Below are 14,068 nucleotides of genomic sequence, written 5' to 3' on the forward strand. Positions count from 1 at the left end.
AACCGTAAAGCACGGGGGTGGCAGCATCATGTTGTGGGGATGCTTTACTGCAGGAGGGACTGGTGCACTTCACAAAATAGATGGCATCATGAGAAAGGAAAATTATGTGGATATATTGAAGCAACATCTCAAGACATCAGTCAGGAAGTTAAAGCTTAGTCGCGAATGGGTCTTCCAAATGGACAATGACCCCAAGCATACTTTTAAAGTTGTGGTAAAATGGCTTAAGGACAACAAAGTCAAGGTATTGGAGTGGCCATCACAAAGTCCTGACCTCAATCCTATAGCAAATTTGTGGGCAGAACTGAAAAGCCTGTTCGAGCAAGAAGGCCTACAAACCTGACTCAGTTACACCAGCTCTGTCAGGAGGAATGGGCCAAAATTCACCCAACTTATTGTGGGAAGCTTGTGGAAGGCTACCCAAAACGTTTGACCCAAGTTAAACAATTTAGAGGCAATGCTACCAAATACTAATTGAGTATATGTAAACTTCTGACCCACTGGGAATGTGATGAAAGAAATAAAAGCTTAAATAAATAATTCTCTCTACTATTATTCTGACATTTCACATTCGTAAAATAAGGTGGTGATCCTAACTGACCTAAAACAGGGAATTTTTTTAACCAGGATTAAATGTCAGGAATTGTGAAAAACTTAAATGTATTTGGCTAAGGTGTATGTAAACTTCCGACTTCAACTGTATGTCTACCTGACATATGTTGGAAGACGTGTGCTGAAAGTTTGGCAAAAACAGGATACAAATGATCATGTTTTTCCAACCCCCAATTTGCACCACTTCTGTAGAATGACCCATATAGGGAATAGGATGCCATTTGGGACGCATGGAGACAGATAGGGACGTCTGCCTGTTTTAAAACCCCGATCAGTAGTAGGCTATCGATAGCCCCTCTCTCCATCGCTTCACATAGAACCTTCCTTATATAACGCATTCAACATTAATAATGCACACAGCATTTAAATATGGAGAAGAGATGCTGCCTGCTATTCTTAGTTCAGTTAAGGTGTTATGCAATGGCAACCTTTCCGGGGGAATGTCCCTTGGTGTTAAAATGTAGGATTTTTACAGAGACACTCATTCTTTCGTCTGTCCTTTCAGCTTGAGTAGCCTAGTTGCAGGAGCAGTGCTGGAGGTTTGTGTATTGTATAGCTCTGTAGCTGAATTCATTCTCTACGTAATTCTATGATATCAGTACCCAATGACACTCAATTATATACTATTTCAGTAGATGTAGATTTTTTTATTTTTTTATATGTATTTTTTATTTTTGTATTTTTTTCAATTTGTTGTTTTTCATATTTGCTCATAGAACAGGGATTTGACCTTGAATATTACACAATGGTAACATTGATTATATTAGGCATATATAATTCAACCTGCATAGCCTAACCTTGCCTCAAGTGCAAACAGTGCATTTGATTAGAAAATGTAAGCATTAAAATCATATACGTGACACTTTTTACAATGGTTGTTGCTGGGGTGTTTTTAGCTTAGTTGTTGAAGGTAAATATGGATTATACCTCATCTTTCCACTAGGAGGTGCCGATGCTATCCACTTACTATTGACTAACTAGGCTGTAATATAAGATATGGGATGCAGTGGAACTTACCTAATTCTCACGGCTGACTACACTGACAGAAAATGAGAAAAGCATGGAGAATCAGCTTCTCTCAGACCGTAGGGTGCACACATGTCATGTTTCTTTGCATGTACAGTAGGAATATCCAGAAATAGCTGTAACTAGGCCTATATCCTATCCAGAGACTGGGTGTTGGCTTGCATTATGCGGCAGGGTAGCCTAGTGGTTAGAGTGTTGGACTAGTAACCGGAAGGTTGCGAGTTCAAACCCCCGAGCTGACAAGGTACAAATCTGTCGTTCTGCCCCTGAACAGGCAGTTAACCCACTGTTCCCAGGCCGTCATTGAAAATAAGAATTTGTTCTTAACTGACTTGCCTGGTTAAATAAAGGTAAAATAAAAAAAATAAAAAAAAATGGTCACACAGCAGCAACCCTTCCATTCTACATTAGCCTTTAGAGATGGGGAGAGACAGACCACTGATGTCTCTATTCCTCTACCAGTAGTGTTCTGACTCCCTCCAGTGGAAGAGGGCCTCAATGACATCTTGCTGTAGAATTATTCCTGATGTGTCCTGTGTGTGTTCTAGGTTTCTAGATTCTATTTCTGTGTGTTCTATTACTGTGTGTTCTAGGATCAACTACTGTGTGTTCTAATAGTGTGTTCTGGGTTCTTATACTCTGTGTATTCTAGGTTCTAATACTGTGTTCTTTGTGTTCTACATTCTAATACTGGGTTACAGTGCCTTCGGAAAGTATTCAGACCCCTTGACTTTTTCCATATTTTGTTATGTTACAGCCTTATTCTAAAATGTATTAAATATATATGTATATATATATATATATATATATTCAGCAATCTACACATGACAAAGCAAAAACAAGTTTTCAGAAATCTTTGCACATTTATTAAAAATAAAAACACCTATTTACATAAGTATTCAGACCCTTTGCTATGAGACCCGAAATTAAGCTCCGGTGCATCCTGTTTCCATTGATCATCCTTGAGATGTTTCTACAACTTGATTGGAGTCCATCTGTGGTAAATTCAATTGATTGGACATGATTTGGAAAGGCACACACCTGTCTAATATAAGATCCCACAGTTGACAGTGCAAGTCTGAGCAAAAATCAAGCCATGTGCTCGAAGGAATTGTCCGTAGAGCTCCGAAACAGGATTGTGCTTAGGCACAGATCTGGGGAAGGGTACCAAAACATTTCTGCAGCATTGACGGTCCCCAAGAACACAGTGGCCTCCATCGTTCTTAAATGGAAGACTCTTCCTAGAGCTGGCCGCCCGGCCAAACTGAGCAATCTGGGGAGAAGGGCCAAGAACCTTATGGTCACTCTGACAGAGTTCTAGAGTTCCTCTGTAGAGATGGGAGAACCTTCCAGAAGGACAACCATCTCTGCAGCTCTCCACCAATCAATCATTCTTTGATGGTAGAGTGGCCAGACAGACAGTGCTCCTCAGTAAAAGCCACATGATAGCCCGCTTGGAGTTTGCCAAATGGCACCTAAAGGACTCTCAGACCATGAGAAACAAGACTCTCTGATCTGATGAAACCAAGATTGAATTCTTTGGTCTGAATGCCAAGCGTCACATCTGGAGGAAACCTGGCACCATCCCTACGGTGAAGCATGGTGGTGGCAGCATCATGCTGTCGGGATGTTTTTCAGCAGCATGGACTGGGAGACTAGTCAGGGTTAACGGAGCAAAGTACAGAGATCCTTGATGAAAACCTGCTCAGGACCTCAGACTGGGGCGAAGGTTCACTTTCAAACAGGACAATGACCTTAAGCACACAGGCAAGACAATGCAGGAGTGGCTTCCGGACAAGCTTCTGGCTTCTCTGAATGTCCTTGAGTGGCCCAGCCAGAGCCCGGACTTGAACCCGCTCTAACATCTCTGGAGAGACCTGAAAATAGCTGTGGAGCAACGCACCCCATCTAACCTGACAGAGCTTGAGAGGATCTGCAGAGAAGAATGGGAGAAACTCCCCAAATACAGGTGTGCCAAGCTTGTAGCGTCATACCCAAGAAGACTCGATGCTGTAAATGCCATATTTCAGTTATTTATTTTTAATAATTTAGCAAACATTTCTAAAAACCTGTTTTTGCTTTGTCATTATGGGGTATAGTCTGTAGATTGATGAGGAGGGGAACCAATTTAATCCATTTTAAAATAAGGCTGTAAAGTAACAATGTGAAAAAGGTCAAGAGGTCTGAACACTTCCTGACGGCACTGTATGAGTGCTCTAGTCTCTAATAGTGTGCGTTCTTTGTGTTTTAGGTTCTCATACGGTGTTCTAATACTGGGTTCTGTGTGTTCTAGGTTCTAATACTGTGTTGTCTTCTCTGTGTTCTAGGTTCTGTGAGGGGCCCAGAGGGGTGTATTCAGAGTCCAGGGGCCACCGAGACGTGTCCTACTGGAGGAGGAGAGGCCAGGACTTCAGTGTTCTCCTGGATTACGCTGACTTCAGAGAACCTCGAGGAGGAGGCTATAGGTCAGAGGGGGTGCAGCAGCCGCAGAGACAGGAGGTGATTTAAATCTGTGAATAGTTTATTTGACCTTTTTAAAAGACATAGTGTAATGATAAGTAAAACCACTGAGGATGACACAATAATGCGTGTTCCAAATGGCACCCTATTCCCCACAGGCCCTGGATCAAAGGTATGGCACTACATAGGGACTAGGTTGTCGTTTGAGACCTATACAAAGACTGCTTTCCATTGTTGTCCTCTGTCTGTCTAGGTGCCCCCAGAGGATCAGCGGCAGCAGCGTGAGAGGCAGCGTTGGGCAGTCCAGTCCCAGGCCCAGTCCCGCTCCAAGCAGAGAGAGGCAGCGCTGCAGCAGTGGACGACGGCTGCCGTGGAGAGGAAGTGTCAGAGCCTGGGCACGGACGAGTGGCGACCCGCCGTGGTCAGCTTCGCCCGCCAGCTCTCGGACAGCGAGGGCGACAGTTGGGCTCGGGCTCAGGAGCAGCAGCAACTGCAGCAGCGCCACCTCCGGACACCGGATGGCGCTGTGGTTGTAATGGGGCCCAGGAACAAAGGGAAGTCCCAGTCTCTGCCCCGAATGCTGCCGCCGGACAGCCTGCAATACGTGGCCATGTCTGGGTCTGTTGGGTCTGGGCAGGACGTGTACAGGAAGGTCAACGGCCATCCAGGGTCCCATCACGACCCTTACAACAGATATAACCACAACCAGGCTGGGACAGGGGACAGGGACAGGTGGTCTGAGAATGACAGCAGACCATCCAGTCAGGCTAGTATGGCCAGCCAGCTTAGCCAGGCCTCTCTGGTACCAAAGACCCGGTTCAGCCGTCCCCTGCGGCCTCCGTCCTACGAGGTGCACCAGCAGACCCGGGGGAGTTCTGAGACGCTGTCAGGAGACCCAGCAGCAGCATCAACTCCACAGCCCCAGGCCAGGGACAGAACCCCCCTCCCCCACCCCAGGATGGGTGACCCCAGGCTGGACTATTATTCACAAGATGGAGGGTCCGGCACGGATCCTCCGGGTTATATCCCTCCCCCATCGTATCCCCCCAAGAGAGCTCCTCTTATGAGAGGGGGCCATGGAGGTCACAGGGGCTATGGAGAGGTCCCAGTGAACTACAGGTAATTGTTGTAGCAACTTGTTGTAGCCTTACTTGTGATTTGTAATATTACTTGTTTACTTTGCTTTTGAAGCGCTTTGATCATTTTCTGTTGTAGAGAACCATCTGCTAAATGACCAAATGAACATTAATGTAATATACAAAGTAGATGTTAAATACTTTATAATTTGTTATTATCAGGTACCACCAGGTGTTCCAGCAGCAACAGATGCGTGGGACCCCGGACCCCTGGTTCAGTAGCAGACACACCGGTGGAGGAGGGTCCTGGCCGGAGCCTCAGAGAGAGCCCCTCCGAGAGAGGAGCGTGCCCCACCGGAAGCAGCTCTACCCTGGCTACAGCGAGCAGCAGCACCAGCCGGGCCTGGGTCCTGGCATCCAGTACGTCCACGACCCACGTGTCCGACAAAATTCCGGGGGAGGAAGCTCGTCTCTAGGCGGCGGAGGTAACTCCATGACGGACCCCGACAACATTCGCCACATCCGTAACTCCACATCCTCTGAGCTTCCCAGTGTCACCGTGTCAGACCACTCGTCTGATGACAGTGCCTTCCTGTCCCTCGCCTCCACGGGGGCCCCGCCGACACTTGCCAGCACGTCAGATCCAGCCAGTCCGACAACGCCGAAGTCTACTAGCGACTATGACAATAAGAATAACCGGTGGAAGCAGCAGCACAGCGATTTGCACAAAGAGACTGACTCACTAGATAACTTCCCAGCAGCAACTGACCAAAACTGTAACAGGTATATTCCCAAAAACAACCTAGGTGGTTTCTCTGCCTTCCAGCCCCCAGCCACGGCTTCATCGGTGCTTCTTAGCTCCAGCTCAGACCAAGGATTCTCGGAAACAACCATCACGCAGGTGAAGAAGATAGTTCCAGGAGACTCGGGGGTAGACCACAACAACAGAAACTCTAAGAGGAAGTCTCACAGTGAGACCATATTCTGCCTGGTGTCTGTCCCCATCCACATGCAGCAACAACAAACCAATAAAGACTCAGTCTCCACAGCAGACCAGAACAATAACGAGAAGATGCCTGACAGTCTGCCAAGTAGTCTGCCTATCGTGAGCGTCTTCGCCACAGAAGACAACCAAAACACTGTGGTCCAATCAGACAACAGCCAAAGCCTCCGTAGCAAGTCGTTATCAGACATGGGTCTCAAACCCCCCTCCCACACCAGCAGCTTCAGTTCTATGAGAAGCACCAGGAAGGGTCCTCTGAGGAAGGAGATAGTAGACGCCTGGTCACTCCAGGCCAGTGCTGACAAGGAGCTGTGCTATGCCGGCTCCTGGCCCGGGGACCAGTACAGGAACCAGGAAACCCAGACCAGCTCCCCCGTGAAGGGTCCTGGGTGTACAGGGGGGACAGGTCAGCCTGGAGGACAGGGGGGTCAGGAGCCAGGCCACCCGGCCTCAGACACAACCACAGACAGCAGCGTGGGCCCCGACTGCAGCTCTGTGTCCGCATCCTACGGCGTGGGCTACCCCATGAAAGGCCAGAAGAACCTCCACCCGTCCAGCAACAGCGCCTTCTCCCGCCTCAGTATCAGCCCGGCCCAGCCCCTGTCACTTCCATCACTCCCACCCCAGCCTCCACCCTCTGGATCTGGGGAGGAGAGAGACCAACATACCTTCACATCCAGAAAGACTGGTGCTACTACCACCACCTCCAACACCACTACCAAACCCCCAGACGATGTCAACGCTAATAGCCAGGGCCAGGTGGCGTTTGGTCAGTTCCTGCTGAAGCCGGTGAGCCGGCGGCCGTGGGACGCCATCGAGGAGCTGGAGTGTTTCAACAAGGCTGCAGGCGTAGAACTAGACCAGATCCAGAAGAACCAGAAGGTCCAGCCCAGGAGACCCAGTGTGGACCAGTGTATAGATGACCTGGACGAGGTGTACAGGAACATCATGGAGCTGAGCGGAGAAGACACACAACATCAACATCAGCCCATAGCCCCTCCCCCTCTAGATTCTGAGCGGGAGACAGTTAGCCTTCCAGACCAGCGCCTGAATAACAAACCCAACAACAACGTCCCTACCATCAGGCCCAGACTAGACAGCTGGGGCCCTGGTTCCTCTATAGACCCAGAATATAGGGAGGTGAGGAGTGCCTTCTTCAGGCCCCAGCCCCAGAACAGGACCAGCATCCCCAGACCACTGAGAGAGGACCTGGTGCCAACTGGTTTCAGAGACTACAAACTCCACAATGAACAGAGTGACCACAGGGAAACCTATGACCCCAGGCTTACCTACAGGCAGGAGCAGGACGTCGCCAAGGAGTCTCTACTGAGGGACGTGGGGCTCACCGTCTACACTGAGGCCCCTGGGTGTCTCGGAGAGCAGGACCAGCACTGTGGCCCCACACCGCTCACATCGTTAGACCTCGAGGAACTATGTCAGAACGTACAGCTATTATGGGAGAGCGGAGAGAAACCATCTCTAGCCAAAAGCAGCCAGGTTGAGGTTGCGCACATCTGTGAGGGCAGTAATAAGGACGAGCTGGGCCCCACTAAAGTAGTGGAAGAGGAGAGGAAGGTAAAGCCGGATAATGTACCCGTCGTGCTACCCAGATTCAGAGGCCATGTGCCCAATCTGAACATCCGCAGGGCACGGAGTGAGAACAGCAGGTCGCCAAGAGGTGAAGGGTTGCGGGGGTCACCACGACCCGGCAGGCTGACCCGGGAGGCAGCGATCGCCTTCAAGGATGGCGACTACAGATACAGCGTCAGCTCCGATCCTCTGAGTTGGCGTAACGAGGCGACGTTGGCAGATCGACACCTGGAGACCCTGCTGATCAAGGAGAAGGCGAACACCAGGCCCACGGAGGACCTGAGTAATCTATATGAGGTGAAGTGTGCCAAGGGGATCCCTGAGAACGAGACGATGGAGCAGAGAGCAGCCAGGATACTGGGGATAGACGTAGCCCCGGATTCACTGCAGAGCCGGGTCCAGGAGAGAGAGGAGGAGTCACTGCAGAGCCGGGTCCAGGAGAGAGAGGAGGAGTCACTGCAGGGGGTGGTGGAAGAGAGCGAGGAGGAGGGAGAGACTGGCATAGGTGAAACGCAGGCGCACAGCCCTTACAGAGAGCAGCAGAACCAATATGACACAAAGACTGGGGAAGAGACACCAGAACTCCATCCAGAAGGAGCACAGGCTGTGGAATCACTGGGCCTGGTTGAACAGAAAGAGGAGGAGCAGGAGCATAGAGACAACACAGAGAATCAGAGGCAACACAAAGAAGAAACCCAGGAGCACAGTCCAGACAGAGACACGGAGACAAAGCATGTGAGAAGACAGTACGAACGGATGATGGAGGTAGACGTATCCGTGGTTACCTTGGGAGAGGAGAAAGGAGGAGGACCCAGTAAGGATGACAGCCTATCAGTATATGAAGACAGACATGCTGGAGGAGGTGGAGAGAGCCAGAGCCACCCCTCCATGGTGCTGGAGCTACCGGAGTTCCCTCCCAGTAGTCTGCCCCTGTCTCTGCCCATGACCCGAGATGAGGAGCTGGCCCTCAGCGTGCTGAGTGTGGGAGGGGGTGGGGAGAGGCAAGGAAAGAAGGGACACGGTAGTGGTGGTGCCTCCCCCAGGCTCTCCTCGTCCCCCTCCTCCATATCACCTGGCTGCACGGAGAGCATGGCCCACATGGATGAGCCGTTCTCCGTCTCCTGCATCCGTGTCAGGAGTTCAGGAGAGGCAGAACCAGAACAAGAGACCGGGGTAGTGGTAGAGGCAGAGCGAGAGAACGACACAAACCCAGGGGAAGGGATGAGGCAGGCAGAGGAGAAGAGAGAGAGGGGGGAGATGGAGGAGTTGAGGATGGAGTCCAAGGCGGATGGGAAAAAGATAGAAGATGAGCCAGATGTCGTGCAGGAGGAGGAGGAGAAAGAGGAAGTCAAAATCAAGGGGAAGAAGGATGAGGAAAAAGAGCCAAAGACGAAAAGAGAGGAGAAGACAAGAGAGGGGCAGGAGGCGGAGAAGGATGAGGTGTTAGAGCCAGATGAGAAAATAGAGGGGCAGGAGGTGGAGAAGGATGAGGTGGTAGAGCCAGATGAGAAAAGAGAGGGGCAGGAGGCGGAGAGGAGTGAGAAACCAGATGTCCAACAGGAGGTTAGGCCAGAGCCGGTCTCCAGACCTATGAAACCTCCTCTCCTCCCCAAGCCCATCCCTAAACCTCGTAGCGGCACGGTGGCCAAGAGAGAGATCACCCTCCCCCTGAGCTTCAGTGTGTCTTCCTGTGGCTCCTCTCCCACCCTAGAGGACGGCGAGATGCTCTCGGGTACGGTAGGAACATGGACACATGCATGTCTTAAATAAGAACCATTTTAAAACACTTTTCATACTACAGTTCAAAGTGCATTAAATACGTCCTTGTACAATAGGCACAGGTAAATATATTTTGTTTGATCTTGAAAGATGTGCATTTTTTCAGCCTCGTTCATTAGTGGAAGGGAGATTTGTTTTGGCATGTGTGCCACAAGAGGGAGCTATTATCCTAGCATATGAGTGATAGAAGTTTCATTTAGACTTGGTTTTGATACATTCTAAAGACTTAATACTGCTGGAAAACACACTAAGAACATTCTCAGATGAACTAGTAGGGATGCAACCTTTGCTCTGGCTGGTTAAATGGCAGTTTGACCTAAGTGGACAATAAGGTGTTTTTATAGCAGAACTGTGGGAGAACCCAGCCATAAAACCACTCCAGAAACGATTATTCCAGCTGTATGATAGAACTGTTTATTGGGTTGGTTTAGCGGGTGTCGATGGAAGTGTGTGTTTAGCGGGTGTCGATGGAAGTGTGTGTGTGTGTGTGTGTGTGTGTGTGTGTGTGTGTGTCTGTGTGTCTGTGTGTCTGTGTGTCTGTGTGTGTGTGTGAGTGAGTGAGTGAGTGAGTGAGTGAGTGAGTGAGTGAGTGAGTGAGTGAGTGAGTGAGTGAGTGAGTGAGAGAGAGAGCTGTGAGTCTTCCGAGACTGTGACTCACTGAAACAAGTTGTTTTAAATAAGGATTTTCCTAGCCTGGTCCCAGATCTGTTTGTGTTCTTGCCAGATTGGCATTGCAATGAGTGACCAAGAGTTGGCATGATTGCACAAACAGACTGGCACCCAGACTTTGATTTCCCTGTGTTCTCATTACTGTGTATGAATGAACCTTTTAGCTAATGGAATCATCATCGTGAATCTCTGACTGGATTGTGATTGGTGTCCGTTCTTTTACTCCTCAGACTCCTATGATCCTAGTCGAGTGGAGAGAGTGTAACCTCGACCTCTATCAATACCTTCGACATCTGGGGGGGAATTGGCTTTGGTCACCGCTCCGTCCATCCGTCCGTAAACGTTTCAGTCAATGCCTTTGTGTGTCTCCCAAATAGCACCCTATTCCCTATATAGTGCACTTCTTTTGACCAGAACTCTATCGGCCCTAGCCAAAAGTAGTGCACTAGATAGGGAATTAGGACACAAACTTTATCTCACCCCATGACCCCCCCCCCCCCCCCCCCCCCTCCAAACACTGTGCGCCCTTTTCACCAGTACAAGCATTGTTTACGCAACAGCAACAGTCTATAATGTCTGTCTGACTCTTGGTGCTCCAATGGCCTCTCGACTGCCAAACAAGAGAACCACCTGGACCCATCAGTCCTCTGGCCTTCATACTTCTACTTACCCTCCTCTTCCTCCTCTTCACCATCCTCCTCTCCTTCCAGACGCTTCCAGTCATTAGTGTCCTACTTTTGACTAGGGCCCTTAGGGCTCTGGTAAAAAGTAGTACACTATATAGTAAATAGGGTGCCATTTGGGACGTCAGCTGGGTTTTCTTGGAATTGCATGTCTGTCATCAACTGTCTCACAAATCCCAATACAACAGCACTGTGGTTCCTTCCTAGAGGCCTGATGTTGGAATATGAATGTAAAGAAGTGCTTCTGCTTTTCAAACACAAACCGTTACTATGAGATGAATCCACAAAAAGACAAACGTCTCGCATTACAATCAGTGTTACTTACGCACACACCAAATGTAAATAATAATTATAGAGGTTTAAGGTTTTATTCCAACATACTTTTGTGAGGTTTGTTGCTGAACTGTATATTTTCTTACCTGCGTTGAGAACTTAAATGTCGAAGAAGAATCCGATTTTGAAAGCTATACTCTTGAGATGTTATTACCAATGGATACATCTTTCCTGTTTTCTGTTATTGGCCGTGAGCCTGAGAATGTAATTCAATACGAGGCTGGACCAGATTGAGAATAGCCTGGACCCGGATTTGTTTTTGCTGTCCTGCCACCTCCTATGGTCATTGGTTTGACAGTTGGCATGACGGCACTAACAGATCTGGGATCAGGCTAGATATAAAACACTGTGGTGTTTGACAAAAATGTCACTCAGAGCAATACTGTTGTTACACAGGGCTTCTCTTGGGGCTGCTTTGAGAGAGCAGCCGAGAGCCTGTGTCCTGTAAGGCCCAATCCCAAACTGCCCCCTAGACACCTACATTTGAGATGGGGCCCAAGACATTGATCTCATTACAAATCGTTGCGTTAAATCTCTACCATTTGGTACTGAGAGCACCAGAGGTGGCACTGTTAGCTAACGTCACTGGTCCTGTGTCAACTGTCTGTGAGTCGCTGGTGGTTCACCATTGGAGGGGTTCCTCGGGTGAATGCGAGGACCGTTTCCTTTCATTTCTAGTGCCATGGTGTGTCAGGACTGTGTCAGGACTGTGTCAGGACTGTGTCAGGGGTCAGATTTTGTTCTTTCAGCATCAGCAATCGCAGCGGCATTTCATTTCGCAAAATGTATTTATTTTTGTTAATCAATCCTCATACTGTACAAAAAAAGAAGTATATTTTAAGTATATTTTCAAATGTAAAAGAGGTTTATATTTAACCGTGCAGTTTCATTTGCTCACATAAATCCATTTTTGAGATATCACGTGAATATATCACGTGAATGTATCACATTTTTTCCAAAAGTGCTTTTTTTTTGTTGCAAGGAACAATAGATCGACGTGTAAGGATCTCAGTGTGCCTTGTACACACTTCTGTTTCTGTGGTAGGCTGAGTCCCAAATAGCACCCTATGCCATAGTGCACTGCTTTTGACCAGAGCCCTATTGACCCTAGTCAAAATGAGTGGACTATGTAGGGCAGGGGTACTCAACTCTTACCCTATGAGGTCAGCAGCCGGCTGTTCTTCTGTTCTACCTAATTATTAATTGCACCCACCTGGTGTCCCAGGTGTAAATCAGTCCCTGATTAGAAGGGAACAATGAAAAAATGCAGTGGAACTGGCTTCAAGGTCCAGAGTTGAGTTGGAGGGATATAGGGGATATGCTGCCATTTTGAGGCGTACCAAATGTTTCTTTATGTTCAACACATACAGTATGTGTACTTTAATGGCTAAGCTCGTTTTCTTATTTCAACATGGACATGTTGTAATTCATCCTTAATTGTATATGGATAAGACCATTTTGTGTTATTTTGGCAATAATAATGAAATGTATGTTATGGAAATCAACTATATCTTTGATATATAAAATGTTAATTCATTAACCTGATAAATGTAAACGTTCAACATATCAAACGCCTTGTAAGCTGGCAAAGCATAGCAATTCATATGTTTACATGCTCTTCACTAAGGATTTAATTGTAATTGTTATACACCTTTATGTTGTTGCTCAAATAACTGGCTTGCATATCACATTAGACTATATGTAAGGCCGTGTGTGTCATCAACCAGTACTTGTTGAAAGATCTAATTCTGAACCAAAAGAGTTTTCCATGTATAAAGACTTCAATATGTTATTTTTCCCCGCTTGCTACAAACATACTGCTATTATCTTTACCCCGGGATTGAATTTATGCGGTACGGAGGGATGTTGCGTAAGCAGGAAGTCAGTTTGAGCTTTGAGTTTGTGATACAGTAGCCCTGATATCAAGCACAGGATAATGTTGACACCATCGAATTAGAATGATTGAAATTCTAAGTAGGATTCTACTTCTAATCATTGTAATTCTATGGTTGACACTACCAACCCTCTGCCCTGTAACTCTAGGCTAGGTTCCAGGTGGACTATCGTTAAATGGTCATTCTCATAGACCTTTTGTACTGCAAGCTATTTGTAACGTAGATACTATCGTTGCATATCTTGCTGTGATGTTTTCTATTTTCATACAAAGTCTGTACAGCTTTTTTTCTACGTGCATACAGGCATCCATTTTCTTTTTGTTATTGCATGTAATTCGTAAGAAGGTGTTATGGAGAGAGAGGTATTTGCATATAATCGCATTTGGTACTATAGTCTACCCAATAAGCAGCTGTTATATTTCATATAATGCATATTTTATTTCCAAAAAATGTACGCCACGTATTTAAAATGAAAGCAAGGTATTTTTTTGAGTATTGTAAAAAGGGAACTCTGTTTTTGGAGCCACATGTTGGTCTGTATTCATGTTATGATCATTAAAAAGGAGCATACATACAGTCAGAGTGTGCTAGTGTTGTATAACATTGCAGATTATTCATAAATAAACTCTTCGCATGTAAGATATGCCTCAGTTTTTTTTATATTATCACTTTGGAGAAATATTTAGATGTGTATTTGGTTTCAGTGCAAAGAGGCAGGTCTGTGAATCATACCAATGCATTTATGATGAATTGATAGTACTAAAATGGCCTCTGTTCTATTTAACAGATTCAAAACTACACTGTTCTGGCTGTGATCACTACATCTTCCATGGTTCCATGCATGTCTCATGTTATTGAATATGTCCATAGTGCTGGACAAGGTACATGACCAAAAGTATGTGGAAGCCTGCTCGTCGAACATCTCATTCCAAAATCATGGGC

General features: G+C 47.2%; 1 protein-coding gene across 3 annotated transcripts in view; it reads left to right on the forward strand.

The window, feature by feature from the left end:
- Positions 1-13,765, forward strand: part of jcada (junctional cadherin 5 associated a) — a 35,293-nt gene extending 21,528 nt beyond the window's left edge. For 2 of the 3 annotated variants that reach the window (XM_036935257.1, XM_036935258.1), the window contains 4 exons: positions 3,966-4,137; positions 4,352-5,217; positions 5,397-9,504; positions 10,446-13,765. In XM_036935257.1, the coding sequence (XP_036791152.1) occupies positions 3,966-4,137; positions 4,352-5,217; positions 5,397-9,504; positions 10,446-10,592 (5,293 nt within the window). In that variant the 3' untranslated portion in view covers positions 10,593-13,765. The remainder of the gene's footprint in view (positions 1-3,965; positions 4,138-4,351; positions 5,218-5,396; positions 9,505-10,445) is intronic. The other variant, XM_021620617.2, reaches the window with a different exon arrangement.
- Positions 13,766-14,068: the final 303 nt, after the last annotated feature.

The sequence above is a fragment of the Oncorhynchus mykiss genome, chromosome 11 (assembly GCF_013265735.2).
Source record: "Oncorhynchus mykiss isolate Arlee chromosome 11, USDA_OmykA_1.1, whole genome shotgun sequence".
In the NCBI taxonomy this organism is placed as follows: Eukaryota; Metazoa; Chordata; class Actinopteri; order Salmoniformes; family Salmonidae; genus Oncorhynchus; species Oncorhynchus mykiss.